The 20,325-nt window shown below is 35.5% G+C and overlaps 1 protein-coding gene across 1 annotated transcript in view; it reads left to right on the top strand.

Annotated features, from left to right (window-relative positions):
• The first annotated feature begins 897 nt into the window (after positions 1-897).
• Positions 898-20,325, top strand: part of OVCH1 (ovochymase 1) — a 173,544-nt gene continuing 154,116 nt past the window's right edge. Inside the window, exons 1-4 of the mRNA XM_053719672.1 lie at positions 898-946; positions 5,461-5,564; positions 12,142-12,239; positions 12,317-12,489. Coding sequence (XP_053575647.1) covers positions 898-946; positions 5,461-5,564; positions 12,142-12,239; positions 12,317-12,489 — 424 coding nt within the window. The remainder of the gene's footprint in view (positions 947-5,460; positions 5,565-12,141; positions 12,240-12,316; positions 12,490-20,325) is intronic.

Below are 20,325 nucleotides of genomic sequence, written 5' to 3'. Positions count from 1 at the left end.
CCTCCAATAAGCAAGCACTATTCATGGCGCTGAACCTAAAATAGGCTGGCTGCTAAGATTTACATTCCTGCTTTTAAAATAAAGATAGCAAGAGAACAAAGAAAAATTGATAATAGGAGTAAAAAAGAAAGTTGATTAAAATGAAAGAAAAAAATTGAGTTCAGTGTCCCTTTAAACAATAAAATTTCTGGTGTGGACTGTCCCTTTAATTTTGACTTTACTGATTTCAACAACTGATCACCCCCTGCTGCCTCCACCTGGTCTCAATTTGTAACAAATACCAGAAGTAATTAAACTGCAAGCAAATGAAGTTATTTTTTTTTTCTGTTTTGGTGTAGATGCTTTCACACAATGCTTTCCTGGGGGTCACTGATATTGGCAGTGCTCCTGTCATGCGGTGAGATGACTCAAATTATGTATTGTTACCATTAACCAAATGATTATTTGTGCACCACATAATAAATAAGGGAAATTGTATTCTTCCTAGTTGTATTGTTATTAAAGGGACAATAAAACACATCTTGCTTTTGTATAGAAAATGAGCTTATCTCATGCTCTCTAAAAAGAAAACGTAACAAAAGTGCTGCAAATAAATAGGTGTTTTCAGCAATTTGCAGAATCTTAAAACCCTCCCTGTTACAAAATAATCTATTTTACCTCTATGGAATGCTGAACAAAGGCAATATTTACATGAAAGCCAATTATGTTTAATACCTTTTAAGGTTTAGCATACAGCTCATGTTATTTATTTTAGTCTGTGATTCTGGAGTAATCCTTGTACAATATGTAGTTGCATTACAAATAGGAATATTTTCTCTTTGAGTTTGTAAGTTACCCTTTTCATACACCCTAATATTTATCTTTGCATATGAAACTCCTACAGGTGTGTTGTGTGCTATGTCGTCAAGTTCAGATGTGTTCCAGAGAAGTGTGATCAGAAATAAAGGTGAGTTAATGTATTCAATCATTTAAAGGGACATTCCAGCCAAAATTGGAATGCACATGGGTGCTTTTCAGTTTGAGTAGACACATTTTTGCAATATACGTCTTGGCAAAAAAGACCCACTAGCTATCTGAGCAGCTGTAGTATTTAAAATGCTGAAGCACTGCTATGCGCTAAACATAGTTACCATTAAGTATTTCTTGCTCCAATATTCCAATGCACTATTGCATTTTTTTTTAAAGGAACAGGTTAGTCCAGTTATAAAATGTTTTAGGTCTAATTCCAAATACTGTGTTGCTTCAAAGAGATTTAGTTGCACCAGATCTAGAAAACACAGGGGAAGTGCAGGAAAACTCATTATTAAGCCGTACTATTTCTGTAAAATTGTGCAGAATCTGTTGCATCACCTGAGAGTTTAGTTACCAGAACCTGCAAGAATCCTGCCCCTTTTATGTAGCAAACCTTTATAGATCTTGCAAAAAAGAATTAGAATGATAATTTGTTAAGTTGATATTTGTATCCTGCTGCTGACCCATTTTCACTCTGTGCTAGAGCTGTGTTTAGCTGTTGTACACATTACCGTTACACTTTTTTATTTCTGTAAGGTACCCACATAAATTGGCCCTCCCTTCTTTTAGTAGACAACAGTTTTAGAAAATAACTTAAGTTTACAGAAATTTTGTAATATGAGAGATCACCATATAAAATGCAGAAACATTTATATGTAGCTGTTTTTTTTTTTTTTTTTTTTAAAGCATGCATAGTAATTAGTAGCATTGGAGTTGTTTTCTAAATGTTTTAAACACAAATTTTATTGTCCCAAATTTTAGCATCAGTTAGGAGTTTATTCCTATATTCAAATAAAAGAACTATATCTATAGTATATCTATAGTATATGGAATAGGAGAAGGTATTACATTTATAACCATATAGATATTAGATGCATTTTAAAAATGCACAAAATGTTGAGTATTCCTCTATCCAACCCACCCAACATGGCAAAAAAAAAGTTTCAGAATTTCACAATATCCCCTATTTTTTTTTTAACATTCACCCAGTTCCTGCTTTATGCTGGAGTGTATTAAATTTACAGGTAGCTAATTTACCTTTTTTTTCAGCATTTGAAATAGCTCATTTAGCCTGTGGTATCCACATCTATACTTAAAGGCACAGTCAACTCAAATTTTTATAGTTTAAAATAGATAATCCATTTATTCCCCATTCCCCAGTTTTGCACAGCCAACATGGTTATATCAATATCATTTTAACCTCTGTGATTACCTTGTATCTAAGCCTCTTCTGACAGCCCCCTGATCACATGGCTGTTTCTTATATATTGACTTGCATTTTAGCCAATTAGTTCTGTCAGCCACAACTAAACAGGAGAGAACACAATTTTATCTCTACGGCCAACATGGATTAACAAAAAAAATTCATGTGATAAGACTGTAGTGGTTTAGAATCAGACAGACATTTAGAGGTTTAAATGTTATAAAGTATATTAATATAACAATGTAGGTTGTGTAAAGCTAGGGAATGGGTAGTAAAGGCATTATTTATCTTTTTTTTTAACAATAACAATTGTTGACTGTCCCTGTCTAGGCTATTCCAGAGACAAAATTGCAACGTTTCGGGGGGTCAGCCCCTTAATCATGCATATAATCGCATCACATCCTGTATGACTTAAATAGCCATATAACTATGTCAATAGACACTCCCATTCACCTGTGCACACCTAAGTGTAGCACCACCTAGTGGCTATTATAATTCATAACATACAAATAAACAAAAATAAATAAAGTGACATAATGGAGCAGCATTCCACTTTCAGCAAAATTCAAAATGTTACCCTCCTGACATAGTCTAATAAAAGATACATTAATGTTACATACTTGATCTATTTTCCTCTGAATTTGTGTAATAAACTGTATTATGTAATATTAATGTATCTTTTGTTAGACTGTCAGGAGGGTAACATATTTTGAATTTTGCTGAAAGTGGAATGCTGCTACGTTATGTCAGTTTATGTATTTTTAATTTTTTGTTTATTTGTATGTCATGAATTATAATAGCCACTAGGTGGTGCTACACTTAGGTGTGCACAGGTGAATGGGAGTGTCTATTGACATAGTTAGTTGGCTATTTAACCCTTTCATGACAGGGTTAAAGTGTCTACATCGGAACACCTGTTCCGATGTAGACAAATTGAAACTACGCGATCGTGCATACGATCGCGAGATTTCAATTATTGGATCGCATCTGGGGGGCGTCCCTACAACCCTAGGAACGCCCTCCAGACCGCGATCAAGTCCTTGAAGCACAGAAGGCTTCAGGACAGCCGTTTGTTATGACGTTCTATTCCGTCATAACGGCTTTAAAGCCCAGTGTAAATATGACAGAATAGAACGGCATAACGGCGTTAAAAGGTTAAGTCATACAGGATGTGATGTGATTATATGCATGAATAATCATGAATAATATTTCTTGAATGGACTGTGATATTAAGGGGTTAGCCAGTGGCTCCTTTTAGCTTGCACCTGTTTATCATTTGGCTGCTGGACCTATTGTGTGTTTCCTGTCTAGGCTATTGACAGGCTATATAAACAGTCAGCAGAAGAGATTACACTCCCAGTAGAGTGTAGAAGAGAACTAATAAAATTATCAATTTCCATTGTTCTAAGTGTTGAGCTTTGGTTTACAGACAAATATAAGATATGGGAGCATGCGTCTGTACACAGTGATAACATAATGAGATCTAGTTTTACCTGCAAGCTCAACCCAATTTAATAGGCTGTGGTTTCAAAGCGCAAAACCAGCTATTTCATATACACAAACAAACCTGAAAATGCTATTTTTATACATTTTATACTCTGCAGCTTGTAATAACAAGTCATTAGAAATACATTAAAGGGACAGTCCAGTCAAAATTAAACTTCCATGATTCAGAAAGGGCATCAACAACTTTAGCGATTCACTTTAATCATGAAATTTGCTTTGTTTTCTTGGTATTCTTACTTGAAAGCTAAACCTAGGTAGGCTCATATACTAATCTCTAAGCCCTTGAAGGACGCCTTTTTTATCTAAATGCATTTGAGTTTTTCACAGCTAGAGGGCATTGGTTCATGTTTGCTACATATATAACACTGTGCTCACGCCTGTGGAGTTACTTATGAGAGGGCACCAATTGGCTAAAATGCATGTCTGTCAAAAGAACTGAAATAAAGGGGCAGTCTGCAGAGGCTTAGATACAAGGTAATCAGAGGTAAAAAGTATATTAATATAACAGTGTTGGTTATGCAAAACTGGAGAATGGGTAATAAAGGGGTTATCTATCTTTTTAAACAATAAAAAAATCTGGAGTAGATTGTCCCTTTAAGGAAAAAACAATTTTACAATGTATTGTCCCTTTAACCTGTGGCAGCATTTAATGGCAGTGGTGACATCTGTTACAGCAGGAGGCTGCAGTTCCCAGGATACAAATGGGGATATGCTGCTATATGCACACAATCTTATTGGTACCAAGGCATAAATGAATAAAAAATGTTGTTTGCTTCTTTTACCTGCATGGTAAAATATCTGTTCTGTTATTGAGTTCTGCATCGGATTGAAACATTCATCTGATAGTTGATTGTATTGTTGCAACTATACTAGAAATAAAGCTGAAACAAGCAAAAAACATTAGTAATGGAAAAAAGGTTTATGATCTGACTGATTCAGATTCATATGTAGCAATAAGTATACAAATTACTACAGGTAGCCCTCAGTTTACGCCGGGGTTAGGTTCCAGAAGGAATGGTTGTAAATCGAAACCGTTGTAAATTGAAACCCAATTTATAATGTAAGTCAATGGGAAGTGAGGGAGATAGGTTCCAGGTGCCTCTCAAAATTGTCATAAGTAACACCTAATACATTATTTTAAAAGCTTTGAAATGAAGACTTTAAATGCTAAACAGCATTATAAACCTAATAAAATAATCACACAACACAGAATATATAATTAAACTAAGTTAAATGAACAAAAACATTTGCTAAACAGCATTATAAACCTAATAAAATAATCACACAACACAGACTTCATGTGCATTTTTCTGCAAACAGTTCTTTCTATGCATTCCAATCTGGACTGATTTATAGACAGGAAGATCTTGTTCCTTTGAAATCTGCTCGATAGCTCAGGTCTGGTTAAACTGATTAATTTCAGCTTGCTTGGCTGCGCTGCAACACAAGCGGACAGCTCCACCTACTGGCTATTTTAATAAATGCACTGCTTCTCAATAGCAGTCACATGACTGGGAAAAAGGTTGTTATTCTGAAACGGTGTAAATTGAACCGTTGTAAAACGAGGGCCACCTGTACTTAATTACAGAAAGTTTGGTTGTTGCAAGAGAGATTTCCAACAGAGCCATGTTCATTTGTAGAAATGTGTTGAGGCAGCAAACCCCCCCAACAAAATGATCCGCAGCAACATGTGGCACTAAAACCTTTTTTTTTTCTTTTTCTAATTTATCTCTTTACAGAGCAGAAATGTGGGTCTCTCTTCACCACTAGAACCAATGAAAAAACAGGACTCCCTAGAATTGTTGGCGGAATAAATGCTGTTCCAGGGGGTCAGCCTTGGACGGTAAGTGGTTAAAAATGTAAATGAATTATGGAAACAATTAAAGCAGAATGGAGTGAAGTCACCACCTTAACTCTTATTGCAAAAATGGTGCAGATTAGGTATCTGCATTTAGATGCTTTGTTACTATCCGGATGTGAAAGAAGGCAGCCTCTTATGGCGATTGGCTCTTTACTGAGCTGGATTTCATCTTGTGAAAGTGAAACACGCTAAGATATAGATTTGCACAGCTCTTAGTGTGTTGAAATCAGACTCCGGAAAAGGCCATATAACAAAATCTCATTCAGCAGTGAACAAAACTGCAGAGTGCTCATATCTACTGCAGATCCTGAATATTAAATATATTGACAAGAAGACACCTAGGTATTTATTGATGTACTACAAAAGAGAGGGAATTCAGCACTCTTAAATATCTTACCTTATTAGCACACACTGATAAAACAAAATCACCATCGTCTGACATTCAGGACTTAACCCGCTTTAAGACATAAACATCTTAGACACTTAAAGGGCTATTATAGTTGAAAATGAGACACTTTATTCCGTTAGAGCATGTCATTTTCTGACTATCAACCTCGGTATACTGTGTATTTAACCCTGCAAAGGTGTTAAACACGCAATACATGCTCTGCTCGTGGCCCTGCTGGTCATGATCTGAGCCTGCTGCTGATTCAATCAGATGTGCAACTAGCACTGCTGATTAGATCAGTGGCAGGTTCAGCTTGGCACTTGCAGTGCACTGCAGGTCCCAAGCAGAACATCTACTATGTGTTTAACACCTTTTCAGGAGTTACACAGTATACCATGGTTGATAGTTGGATAATTACATGCTCTAACAGATTAAAGCATGTCCTTTTTCGATTATGACCCTTTAATACAGCCAGCATTAGAAAAATATTAGATATTACAGATAACATACATATTTAGTTGTAGTTGATGCTGTATTTTATCAATAATGTTCCTAATGTTTTTCTAATGCCGGCTGTATCAAGTGCCTCAGATGTACTGTGTCTCTCTTTAATATGGGGTTGGTAAGTTCTGTACATTGAAAGATGGATATATTATTTTTTTTTTCAGTGTGTGCTAATAAAGCATAATATTAGAGTGCTGAATTCCCTCTTTTGTAGACCTTCTTTTTAAGGTCTCTCTTCAGATAAATGTTTCCACTTTTTTTTATTTGTATCTACTTTCTTTTCAATATTAAAATTATGGAAACTGTTCCATTGTATTACATGTTTATAGTATTTCCTTTACATATATTGTAAGAACTTTTTTAAAAAAAAGTTATTCAAAATTTAAAGGGCTTTGCAAATACAGAGTACTGCAGGTAGGCACTGCTTGATAATGGTCTTAAAGGGACAGTATACATCAATTTTCATATTACTGCATGTAACAGATACTGGTATAAAACCTTTTAAAAACTTAGAAGCTTCCAGTTTAGATCTGTTTAAAAGGTTACTGGAACATCCACTGTAAGTGGGAAATAGCACCCTCCCCTTGCATATGAAAAGACCCTTTACACAAACAGAAGCAAGTTGGAGTAGGTATACGTCAGTATTCGCCTAAAATTTTGGGTCTTGGTTAGAGGTCTGAAAATCAGAGCAATGTTTTTTTCAAAATAAGCAAAACTATCCTTTTTTTAAAAAAAATTTTTTTTATTTAAAGTGTGCTATGTAAATGAATCCTCTACAAAACATTTATGCAAAGAAAAATCTAGTGTATAACGTCCCTTTAAGTATGTGTTTGGTCTCCTTTGTGTTAGCAATCAGAGGCAGAGTGTAAATAAGCCCCTAGTGATCTATGTGAACAGCTCATAGTAAGTCACGAACTCTGCAGCATAAAACACTACTTGGTTTTGTGTAGAATTGTGCTTGTCCCACACTGCCTAGATAGCAAAAAGTAAACTGTGGAAATCAAATAGGGAGTGTGGAACAAAGTACAGTTTTTACCCAAAAACAAGGTGTTTAATGTCCCTTCTAAAGATGCAGTATGCGGTCTCCATCTCTCCCGACTTTCTAGGGGGTGTGGAAAACGGCTGCTAAAGGAAATGAGGCAATTCTTTGCATACCATATGAAATGCCTTTTCTAGAGGATAAACAAAGACTTTTAAAGGGACAGTCTAGTCCAAAACAAACTTTCATTTTTCAGATAGGGCATGTCCTTTTATTAAACAATTTACTTGTATCACCAATTTTGCTTTGTTCTTTTGGTATTCTTAGTTGAAAGCTAAATCTAGGAGTTTCATATGCTAATTTCTAAGCCCTTGAAGGCCGCCTCTTAGCTCAGGGCATTTTGACAGGTTTTCACCACTAGAGGGTGTTAGTTCATGTGTTTCATATAGATAACGCTGTGCTAACGCATGTGGAGTTCCTAGGAGCCTTAGATACAAGATAATCACAGAGGTAAAAAGTGTATTAATATAACTGTTGGTTATGCAAAACTAGGGAATAGGTAATAAAGGGATTATCTATCTTTTAAAACAATAGCTATTCTGGTGTAGACTGTCCCTTTTAATAGTGAAATTACCAACACGCAAATTAAACTTGAGTTGTTGTCAATAATTGTTATAAATATTATGGTATGAAACAAAAAAAAAAACTTTCATGGTTCAGATAGTGTGATTAATTATAAGACTTTTCAATTTACTTTTTTTTTTTTTTTTTTTTAAGCTTTGTTCTCTTGATATACATTGCTGAAAAGCTTACCTAGGTAGGCTTTAGGAGCAGCAATTCACTACTGGGAGCTAGCTGCTGATTGGTAACTATAGACATAAGCTCAGCGGGATTTTAGCTAGGTCCCATGAGTGCATTATTACTTTGGAGCTGACTTTAAAGGACCATTAAATACCCAGAATTGCATAATAAAAAGACCATGCAATAGCACTTAATTGGAAACTTTAATTTGCAAGCTCTATCTGAATCATTAAAGTTTCATTTTTACATTGGTACCACAATTGTGTTTAACCCCATTGTATGAAGTATACATATAGTTGCATGAAAGCAATAGTGTGCACTGCAGTGATAGAAAAACTTGTGTGTTAGAACATTTTATTTGCACTGTTATGTTCTGATTATAATCTGGCACTAATGCTGTAATGTTAGACTTTTGTTACTGCATTATTTGCTTATTGTTACTGGGACATCAATGTGCAATAAGAAAATACTCTAATGAAGATGCTGTGCTGCAGTTTTAATGTGCAGTTTGCTTGAAACCATTCCCAATTAAAAATATCTAACAATGGTACTAGACTCCATTTCTTAAGGGACCAACCCAGATTTAAACTTTTTTGTTTGTTTTTTTAATGCAGTTGATATTACTGTTAAAATCTATTGAACTGCAGAACAGGCCATCAGGGGCTTGTTATGTTTTTTTTTTGTAGACGGGAATTGAAAAACACTAGGTCAGGTTTTTATTTTCCTCAATTCAAGACTCAACCAGGCCAGATTGTTAGGATTGAAAATGCTAAAATCCAATGGAGTGCCTTGTGTACAAGGCTAAGAAAAAAATGCTAATGTAAAACTAATAGACATATAATTTAAAATATTTATTTACCAACAGACCTATAAGAAACTTATTAAAATAACATATTAGGCATACCATGCCTCCTATTATATAAAAAGGCAATTAACCTTCAAACACAAGTGGAATGGTGCACTAACTCAATAGAAAAGATTTGGGTCCAAATTGGACGCACGATCTTAGGAGTACAGAACCCGGGAACATTGATCTGGATCTCTAGTAAAAATAGGCCAAACATAGTCTTTCATTACCCTTTCCTTAGTGAATTCTTCCCACAATGGGATAAGACACTTGTCGAACACCCGCATATCTCCTCCCTCCCTTCACCACTATCTCCATTTACACACAACCCCGACATCCCGTTTTCGAACACATATCACATAAATCTAAATAGGACACAGCTAGATCAAACAATGTTTCATAGACTACTCCTAGATGGGAAATTGAAACCCCTAGAGGAATTGCAGCAATCGGGAGTTCCTCTCACTTGGTATCATCACAGACAACTTCAACACTACTTAAGCACTACTAAAAAAGCAATTTACATTACAAGACAATTTACTCGGTTGGAAACACTCTGTCTACTTCCATCTGCCCCAAGACACTTAATCTCAATTATGTATAACCTGCTGTCTTCTCATAAAGAAGTTGGCATGCCTTCGTTTGTTAGAAAGTGGAACACCGAGTTGGATAGGGAACTGACGGATACAGACTGGGATAAAATATTTTACAACCACACTAAGGCATCTGTCTCAGCCGGAATCCTTGAATCTAACTAAATATTTGTCTCATTGGTATTTGACACCAGAAAGAATTAGAAAATTCTATAAGAAATCGGATGGCAAATGTTGGAGGGGGTGCGATCTGATCCAACCCTTTTGGAATTCTGTCTTAGACACGATTGACTCCAAATTAAATGTCAGGGTGAGCAGAAATCCGAGCCTCCTATTATTCCATGGTCTCCCTAAGCTAGTAGAAAAACCTAAAAAACACCTCTTGTATATAATGCTCAACAGTGCTAAAACCCTAATCCCCAAATACTGGAAAACGACCCGAACACCTCAACACTCAGACTGGGAAAGTAGAGTGGACAGGTACTTGACTTTGGAGAGATACAGGTATATAAGGGATGACAAAATAGAACTACATGAGTACATGAAGGAAATCTGGAAGCCTTTGATCAGATAGTCACAAGATATGAAGGAACATCCCCTCCCCCCCTCTTTCCCCCCCCTTTTTTTTTTTTTTTTCTCTTTCTCTCTCTTTCTATCGTCCTTCCTTTTCCCTTTTCACTAACTGCTGACATGCACTGAACCCTATGTTGCATGTCAGACTCTAGCGTACAGGTGCGCACAAAAGCACTTGAGTTGATTGATGCTGTTATTGTTTTTGAGATGCATGTTGCAGAGTTTGGTATACATCACTACACTGCCCCCTCAGGTTGCAGAGGATAAGACACAATGGAGGCACGAACTGTTTTCCTCCTAAGATCACGGACATTAGTCATCTAACTTCCTCCTGTAAGCTTTTGGTAATAATTATCCCCTGGTTTTGCCATATAAATTCTGATTTAATGGAGTGTACTGCTTTACGATTCTTATGTGATGCTATTACCTTTCTGCCATTGTCATTTCTTGTTACTTTCAATAAAGCTTTTTGAAACAAAAAATAAATAAATAACATATTAGAACAACATGCTAAACACATGGATCCATGTAACAAAAAAAATCAATGCATACAGTATTGGTATTAATAAATACAATATGGTAAAAAAAATTCCCTAAAATGTATTAAATTGTACAAAAATGATTGTAATAGTAGTACATGTAAAATCAAAAGCAATATCCTGGTATGGCGGTTTTGGAAATCTATGTCCAGTTTGGATTTTGCTTATCCAATGAAAAATGTTTGTTTATAATGAGGAGCGTCTTATTTCCGTTCTAGATATTTTCTTAATCTGATCCGTTAAATTGGAGACCCCTAATTTCTTAGAGGGTGGTGTAGTCCTTCCCAAAAACAGTGAAAAAAGTTGTGCTACAAATTGTGCAAAAAATGTGCTAGTTGAAAAAAATATATATTTTTCTTTGCATTTTTTTACAGCAAATCCCACTTTTTTTACCATCCCCTTTTTTTTGTTTATCAGTTGACTGATTTTGATATTATATTTTTTTTTCAACTAGCACATTTTTTGCACAATTTGTAGCACAACTTTTTTCACTTTTTTTTTGGGAAGGACTACACCACCCTCTAAGAAATTAGGTGTCTCCAATTTAACGGATCAGATTAAGGAAATATCTAGAATGGAAAGACACTCCTCATTATAAACAAACATTTTTCATTGGATAAGCAATACCCATACTGGATATAGATTTCCAAGCAAACAATCTCCAAAACTGCCATACCAGGATATTGCTTTTGATTTTACGTGTACTATTACAATAATTTTTGTACAATTTTAATACATTTTAGGGATTTTTTTTTACCATATTGTATTTCTTAATACCAATACCAATATTGTATGCATTGATGTATTTTTGTTTAGCATGTTATGTTATTTTAATAAGTTTTTGTTATTTTAAATAAGTTTCTTATGTCTGTTGGTAACTAAATATTTAAAATGGGTCTATTAGTTTTACACTAGCATTTTTTTCCTTAGCCTTGTACACAAGGCACTCCATTGGATTTTAGGATTTTCTGATTTTCACTTATAAGGGTTAGCTAGGTACCCCTATCCTAAGGAGCTCTAAGGAATACCATTTTGGTTCAGCGCTGTGAGATGCACCTTTTTTAGATTGTTAGGATTACCTACTGATCAGTTTATTTCATGTGTGATCTAATTCAGATATCCTGACAATTTGGCCTTTTAGTTTGCACTGACTGGAAATAAAACTCCTGTACAGTAACCTGGTCTGCCTATTTCTAGTAGCAGATTTTCTTTCTCCTGACAATATTTTTCTTTAGCTACCAGAACCTGTAGAGAATTTGATTATTCAACATAAATATCACACTTTTTTTTTTTAAGGTCTATCCGGATAAATGTTTCCACTTTTTTGATTTGTAGGTATCTCTGCGGCTCTATGATAAACATATCTGTGGTGGGAGCCTTGTACAAAGAAGTGTAGTTGTGACTGCTGCGCACTGTGTGTATCCTGTGCATCCGTAAGTCACTCTTTCATAGATCACCTGATATTGCTTTCTATGCCCCCCCATAACAGACTTCTATTTATCTTCCTCAGGATTAAAGTGAGCCACATGACTGTCGTTGCTGGAGAATATGACCAGAATACAATTGATCCAGAGGAACAGACATTAACAGTTTCTCATATAGTGGTGCATCCTAAATATAATGGTGGTGCCACTATGGGCTATGATATTGCCATTGTTTATTTGTCTGGACAAGTTAACTTAGGTAAGAATGACTATTCTTCACAAACACAAAATGAATGCAAAATAAATTCACACAATTCTTTACTATATTAAGTTTATTTGCTGCCTTTTGAATTTTTACTCCTGTATTTAATATATCTAAAGAGAGAGACTGACGCACGCGCACACACCTACAAAAACAATTTGGATGCACAGGAAAGCAGAGACTGTTAACGGAAGGAATTGTGGGGTTGAGAGATGGGTGTGATTAGGGCATGCCTGAATGGATTAGGAAATATGCCAGCGATAAGAGCAAAGTTAGAGGAATTGGGGTGAAAGAACAAGAAAGTAGTCAAGGGGAAAGGTTGTGTGATGATGAGGTTTTCACACTCCTATCTCTTACAGGGTAGAAGTGTTCATTGGTAAAGGGTGTAGGTAAAAGGTGAGGTTTTGAGTTGGAAAGGACTGATTCTTTCTAACTGTATTCATTTATTCATTTAAGTCCTGAAGTAATCTGGGCTGTGGCTTTGAGAGTTGGAGGTGCAGGAGGACAGAGAATGGAGTTGAAAGTTTAGAACAGCCGTCTGTGGTTAGATGATGGTCATAGCTTTTGGCTACATGGATAAGTCAGAAGTGAGGCCATGTTGACAAAACTAATTTGTATAGGAAAACTGTAGGTGCCTGTTAACTATTATATGGACCACGTGTTTTCAAACCTATCCTCAGGCCGCCGTAACAGGCTAGGTTTTTAGGATTACCTTGGGTGAGAGCAGGTAATATAACCATGTTTACTAATCGGCTGATTATTTCACCTGTGCTCTAGTTCAGATATCCTCAAAATCTGGCCTGTTAGGGAGGACTGAAGACAGGTTTTAATATCAGTGGTGTATTGTGATTGTCATGGAATGTAGTTAACTTATTGTGTACCAGATGGGGAAATAATGTATACATATATAAAAGTGCATTGGAGCCCTTTACTGTCAAGTGGAGAAAAATATGAAAAAGCATATTTATACAATTTATTTCTTCTGTATAATGAGTCAATAGAGCTCCATAACATGTGGGATAAAATTCCTGCCACTAGGAGGCAGCCAAGAACACACACAAGATCTTAAATTTGCGCCCGCCTCTCCTCAGTTCTGTTCTTGGTCTTACACAGGAGAAGGTTGAGAATGGAGGTTTTTACAGCTAGTTCACAGAAGATATTTCACAGCAGCTGAATGATAGAGGGACATAGGAATAAGGTTATGTGTGCAGTATCTCCCTATGGGATTTCAGCCATAACTATCCTCAGGTGTTGCAGGGACTTGTCCTTAGCCTCCCCCTGTGGGATTAAAGTATTTTCTTTTATATCCTCTGCTGTACCTGTACAAGCATTGCATGGGCTCTACTGAATTAATCTGCAAGGGGTCTCAGTCCTGCTAGACATTTTGCTGATAAGATCAGTGGAGGGATGCTTTTTACAGGTAAGTTGCTACTCAGCACTCAAATAGCCCATAAGCTATAAGCAGATACTCCAACTAGTATAGCATAGCCAGGGTACTAAACACGGCTACACTCAGTCATTTTAGCTATTTAAGGGTTAATACACCTTTTTGTATGCATGATATATGGAGGTTGTGGTCCATTTTTTAACCGCTATATTTTTGTTTGAACTTTCACTTTAAAGCCTTTCTCTTCCTTAACAGGGCTTCATTGTTAAAGATGATTTTTACAAATTCTGGGTAACATTCTGGGACAGTCACATTAACAAGCCACTGTGGAGTAGTATTGTATGTATTTTTTGGTCAGTACAAATTTTTAGAAGTGCAGGCATCCCTTACTATATCTGCCATTGTTCTTCCCTATTTAAAGGGACACTGTACCCAATTTTTTTCTTTTGTAATTCAGAAAGAGCATGCAATTTTAAGCAACTTTCTAATTTACTCCTATTATCAAATTTTCTTCGTTCTTTTGCTATCATTTGAAAAAGAAGGCATCTAAGCTTTATTTTGGTTTCAGTACTCTGGACAGCACATTTTTATTGGTGGATGCAATTTATCCAACAATCAGCAAGGACAACCCAGGTTGTTCACCAAAAATGGGCTGGGATCTAAACTTACATTCTTGCATTTCAAATAAAGATACCAAGAGAATGAAGAAAATTTGATAATAGGAGTAAATTAGAAAGTTGCTTAATTTCATGCTCAATCTGAATCACAAAAAAATTTTTTTGGGTACATTGTCCCTTTAAGTACAGTCCCTTCACAAAGTCAGGGGATTCAAATATCGTACTCTAACTCTAGATGTGTTTTGAGTACAGGAGAGGCCTCAATTCCAATTAGTTTTTTTTTTTTGTCTATTGCATATTCTAGTCAACTTGCTATATCTGTAGTAATGTTTTATGACTGTTTTTAATTAGTCCTGTAGCGGTTAGTGTATTTATAGTGCTCATATAGAGAGTGCACTAAACTTGTCTTCTTATTAACCCTTTTTGAGCCAATACAGGATATTTCTTTGCGAATGGTCTGCCACAGCCTGTCTGTATTGCTTTTCTCCTATGAAATCATTTGGTCCTATTTTTGGATCAGGAATAATTCTTACACATCCCCTATATCTAATTCAGGGATATGTGTATATACAGACTTGATATGTCTCCTTTTATGCATAGTAGTATTCTATATGTCCTTTCCTGCTTAAAGGACCAGTCAACACAGTAGATTTGCATAATCAACAAATGTAAGATAACAAGACAATGCAATAGCACTTAGTCTGAACTTCAAATGAGTAGTAGATTTTTTCCCCTGACAATTTTAAAAGTGATATCTTTTTCCACTCCCCCTGTACCATGTGACAGCCATCAGCCAATCACAAATGCATACACGTACCATGTGACAGCCATAAGCCATTCACAAATGCATACACACTTATTCTTGCACATGCTCAGTAGGAGCTGGTGACTCAAAAAGTTTAAATATAAAAAGACTGTGCACGTTTTGTTAATGGAAGTAAATTGGAAAGTTGTTTAAAATGGCATGCTCTATCTGAATAATGAAAGTTTAATTTTGATTGAGTGTCCCTTTAAAGATTTGCATGAGCAGTTACTGTACAGTCAGAGCATAGACGGTCCCTAGGTGGTACAGATAGGAGTCTTAGGTTCCATGCTGGGCAAGAGTGTGACACTTTGACAGATATAAAGTACATCAAATGTTTAACCATTTCTGGTCTGCTAAAATCCTTGCATTTTAACCTATATATAAACTACAGTATATATTGCTTACTCCTGTTCATTTGTGTATGCAGGGTAGATTGTACCAGCATATTATTTTTGGATTGTTTAAGCTTTTCAACTTCTTATACAGTGGTCCTCACTGCCTATTAAAGGGATACTAAACCCAATTTTCTTTCAGTGATTTGGATAGTGCATGCAATTTTAAGCAACTTTTTTTAATTTACTCCTTTTTTCAATTTTCTTCGTTCTCTGGGTATCTTTATTTGAAAAATCAGGAATATAAGTTTACAAGCCAGCCCATTTTTGGTCAATCACCCTGGATAGCGCTTGCTGATTGGTGGATACATTTAGCAACCAATTAGCAAGCGCTACCCAAGTGCTGAACCTAAAATTGTAAGGCTCTTATGATTTCATTCCTGCTTTTCAAATAAAGTTACCAAGAATACAAAGAAATTGATTATAGGAGTAAATTAGAAAGGTGCTTAAAATTGCATGCTCTATCTGAATCATGAGAGAACAAATTTGGGTTAGTATCCTTTTAAATAGAAATCATGTTTTACATGGGCAGTTATGCAGGTAAAATTGTGAAAAGAAAGTTCAATATTCCTTTTTACTTGGGAGCACACAACCTCTGCTATAAAATAATTGGAAAGGGAAAGAAAAGGATTCATATATTGGTGTATAAAATAATGTAGTGTATGTTTTGTATTCAGGATTGTTAAGTAAGATCTACGAATATAAACATGTGGTGTCCGTTTGCGCTAAAAGTGGACATCTAGCACAATGTTTGAATCATCTGAAAAAAAACTAACAATCAGACCATTTTGTAAAGTAAAACAAGTCCCAAAGTCTGTATTATGGGTAAAATCTTGCTATTGCTGAAAGGCATAAAAGACGAAAGGAGAGTAGGGGCGCCTCATAGTGTAGCCATGTCTAAAAATGTTGATATTCCTAAAACATAATAATCACACTCAGTTTGTGATGGCAACTAAGCGTAGTAGGTGCAAGTAGGCCAGCTGACACTTGCAGCGGTCACCTCGCTGAAACCTCGCAATGATGAAGCTGGAGGTATAGTCACACTTTCTGGGGAACATGAGCACAGGGTTATACCTATACTAGTCAGTGATTGGCTGATGTCTGTCACATGATACACAGGGCCAGAAAATGGGGGAGGGGGAATTGTCAGAAAAATATATACAGCTTTTTGAACTTCAGAATAGGTGTTTTTGCATTATTTTTTTATCTACTTGCTAATTATTCTACTGAATTGAGTGGTCCCTTAAAGGGACACTAAAGTCAAAATAAACTTATGATGTAGAAAGAGCGTGCAGCTTTAACATTTTCCAATTTACTTCAGTTATCAAATTTTGCACAGTCTGTTTATACTCGCACTTTTTGGGGAACAAGATCCTACTGAGCATGTGCATAAGCTCATATGGTATACATATACTAGTCTGTGATTGGCTGATGTCTGTCTCATGATACAGGGGGCCGGAAAATGGGAGAAAAAATTAATTTGTCAGAAAAAAAAATCTACTGCTTATTTGAAATTTAGAGTAGGTGTTAAATGTAATTGTAATTCTATTGCATTGAGTGGTCCTTATAAGTGTTTTTTTTTTTTTATTTTTTTTTTATTTAATTTTTTATTGAGGTTATGTGCATTATACATAGTCAGATGAAACATCATAAATCATAGAAATACAAGAGATAATAAAACTTACAATTAGTTACTAGCAAACACAAAGCATCTCAGATTATTATGAGTTAGCAATTGAAACCTCTATTTTATATTATATCTACTGATGATTCCTCTTTAACATTAGAGGTCACTTTTGGACCTGTGAAAACTGATTCAAACTATAATGAGGAAGTTGGCTTTTGGAATGGCCACTCATGGACCTGAATATTTGTGGGTGGGAGGGGGGGGAAATCAGCAGGCAAGAGCTGCTCAGTAAGACAATGAGGAGGGGAACTGGGCCTTTATAAATTTATACTTCAGAAATAGGATGGAGTATTTTCCAGTGGGGATCCATAATAGAGGATACATGTGCATTGATGTCCATGGCTAGTTAGGTTGTCAGTAGGCAAGCTTAAAAGGGAAGGCAATGGGAGAGGAAAGTAGATAGACTAGCATATCTCTCAGAGAGGTGGGACCTGTTTGTGGAATTCTGCATTATATAGAACAGGATTAAGGCATAAGTAACAAATCTTAGAATCCTTAAAAATAACAATATCACAACGTGTTGCAATAAATAGGCGTCTTGAAGCTCTAGGTTGCTCATATACTATTTACACTACGAAAGGATAATACTAAAGGTATGGCAATTTTACTTATAAGTGTTTTTACCAATACATTGTTAATTTTAGGCTTAACTTAATGCTTCTGTACGCACGCTGATATTTTAGGAGCATGTTTAATGCACTGATGCAATCTCACAATTCGAATGTTCGCATAATACTTGAACTGACTTCAGATAGTCACGTATGCACATGATATCATTGCAGGCATCTATATTCATAAACTGATATTTTTTATTCAGCTCATGTCTGATTACTTGGTTCATTGTATATAATTTACCATGTTCTCAGCAATGCACAAATGTATTTACTTGTGTGCCTATTCAGGCTCTGTACACCAAGACAGTGTATATTTGCATGTTTATATGTAGCTATAGTCTACTTTTCTTTAAGTTTTCTAACTGATGCATTATTGTATATTTGTAATTTCCTGTACTTTTGTGTTTTTTTTTTTTATGTAGTATACAGAGCATACTAATTAGAGGTACTATATTGCTGTTTACATTTTATCTTTTTTTATATTATATGGCATATAATTCTGTGTTGGCAGAATTTATTTTTTAAAATATTTTTTTTTATTAACCCCTTAATGACCACAGCACTTTTCCATTTTCTGACCGTTTGGGACCAAGGCTATTTTTACATTTCTGCAGTGTTTGTGTTTAGCTGTAATTTTACTCTTACTCATTTACTGTACCCACACATATTATATACCGTTTTTCTCGCCATTAAATGGACTTTCTAAAGATACCATTATTTTCATCATATCTTATAATTTACTATAAAAAAAATATAAAATATGAGGAAAAAATGGAAAAAAACACACTTTTTCTAACTTTGACCCCCAAAATCTGTTACACATCTGCAACCACCAAAAAACACTCATGCTAAATAGTTTCCAAATTTTGTCCTGAGTTTAGAAATACCCAATGTTTACATGTTCTTTGCTTTTTTTTGCAAGTTATAGGGCAATAAATACAAGAAGCACTTTGCTATTTCCAAACCACTTTTTTTCAAACTTAGCGCTAGTTACATTGGAACACTGATATCTTCCAGGAATCCCTGAATATCCCTTGACATGTATATATTTTTTTTTTTAGAAGACATCCCAAAGTATTGATCTAGGCCCATTTTGGTATATTTCATGCCACCATTTCACCGCCAAATGCGATCAAATAAAAAAAATTGTTCACTTTTTCACACATTTTGTTACAAACTTTAGGTTTCTCACTGAATTTATTTACAAACAGCTCGTGCAATTATGGCACAAATGGTTGTAAATGCTTCTCTGCAATCCCCTTTTTTCATAAATAGCAGACATATATGGATTTGGTGTTGCTTTTTGGTAATTAGAAGGCCGCTAAATGCCACTGCGCACCACACGTGTATTATGCCCAGCAATGAAGGGGTTAATTAGGGAGCATGTAGGGAGCTTGTAGGGTTAATTTTAGCTTTATTGTAGTGTAGTAGACAACCCTAAGTATTGATCTAGGCCCATTTTGGTATATTTCATGCCACCATTTCAACGCCAAATGCGATTAAATAAAAAAAAAAGTAAAATTTTTCACAATTTTAGGTTTCTCACTGAAATCATTTACAAACAGCTTGTGCAATTATGGCACAAATGGTTGTAAATGCTTCTCTGGGATCCCCTTTGTTGAGTAATAGCAGACATACATGGCTTTGGCGTTGCTTTTTGTTAATTAGAAGGCCGCTAAATGCCGCTGCGCATCACACGTGTATTATGGCTAGCAGTGAAGGGGTTAATTAGGTAGCATGTAGGGAGCTTGCAGGGTTAATTTTAGCTTTAGTGTAGAGATCAGCCTCCCACCTGACACATTACACCCCCTGATCCCTCCCAAACAGCTCTCTTCCCTCCCCCACCCCACAATTGTCCCCGCCATGTTAAGTACTGGCAGAAAGTCTGCCAGTACTAAAAAAAAAAGCTATCCTTGATAAAACATAAATTAAAAAAAAGGCATATTTACATATGCTGCTCTGGAGGATCCCCTCTTAGCCCCCAACCTCCCTGATACCCCCCAAACAGCTCTTTACACATCCCCCTCTAACTTATTAGTAGCCATCTTTGGTACTGGCAGCTGTCTGCCAGTACCCAGTTTATAGTAAAACATTGTTTTATTATTTTTTTTAAATAATTTTCTGTAGTGTAGCTTGCCCCCCCCCAAAAAGACCAACCCACCACCCCTCCCAGATCTCATAGATAGATATATATATATATATATATATATATATATATATATATATATATATATATATATATATATATATATATATATATATATATATATATATATATATATATATATATATATATATATATATATATATAATCACTGCCACTTTTCTCCC

This window comes from Bombina bombina, chromosome 6 (assembly GCF_027579735.1).
Source record: "Bombina bombina isolate aBomBom1 chromosome 6, aBomBom1.pri, whole genome shotgun sequence".
Lineage (NCBI taxonomy): Eukaryota > Metazoa > Chordata > Amphibia > Anura > Bombinatoridae > Bombina > Bombina bombina.
This window is presented reverse-complemented; position numbering and strand designations above follow the sequence as displayed.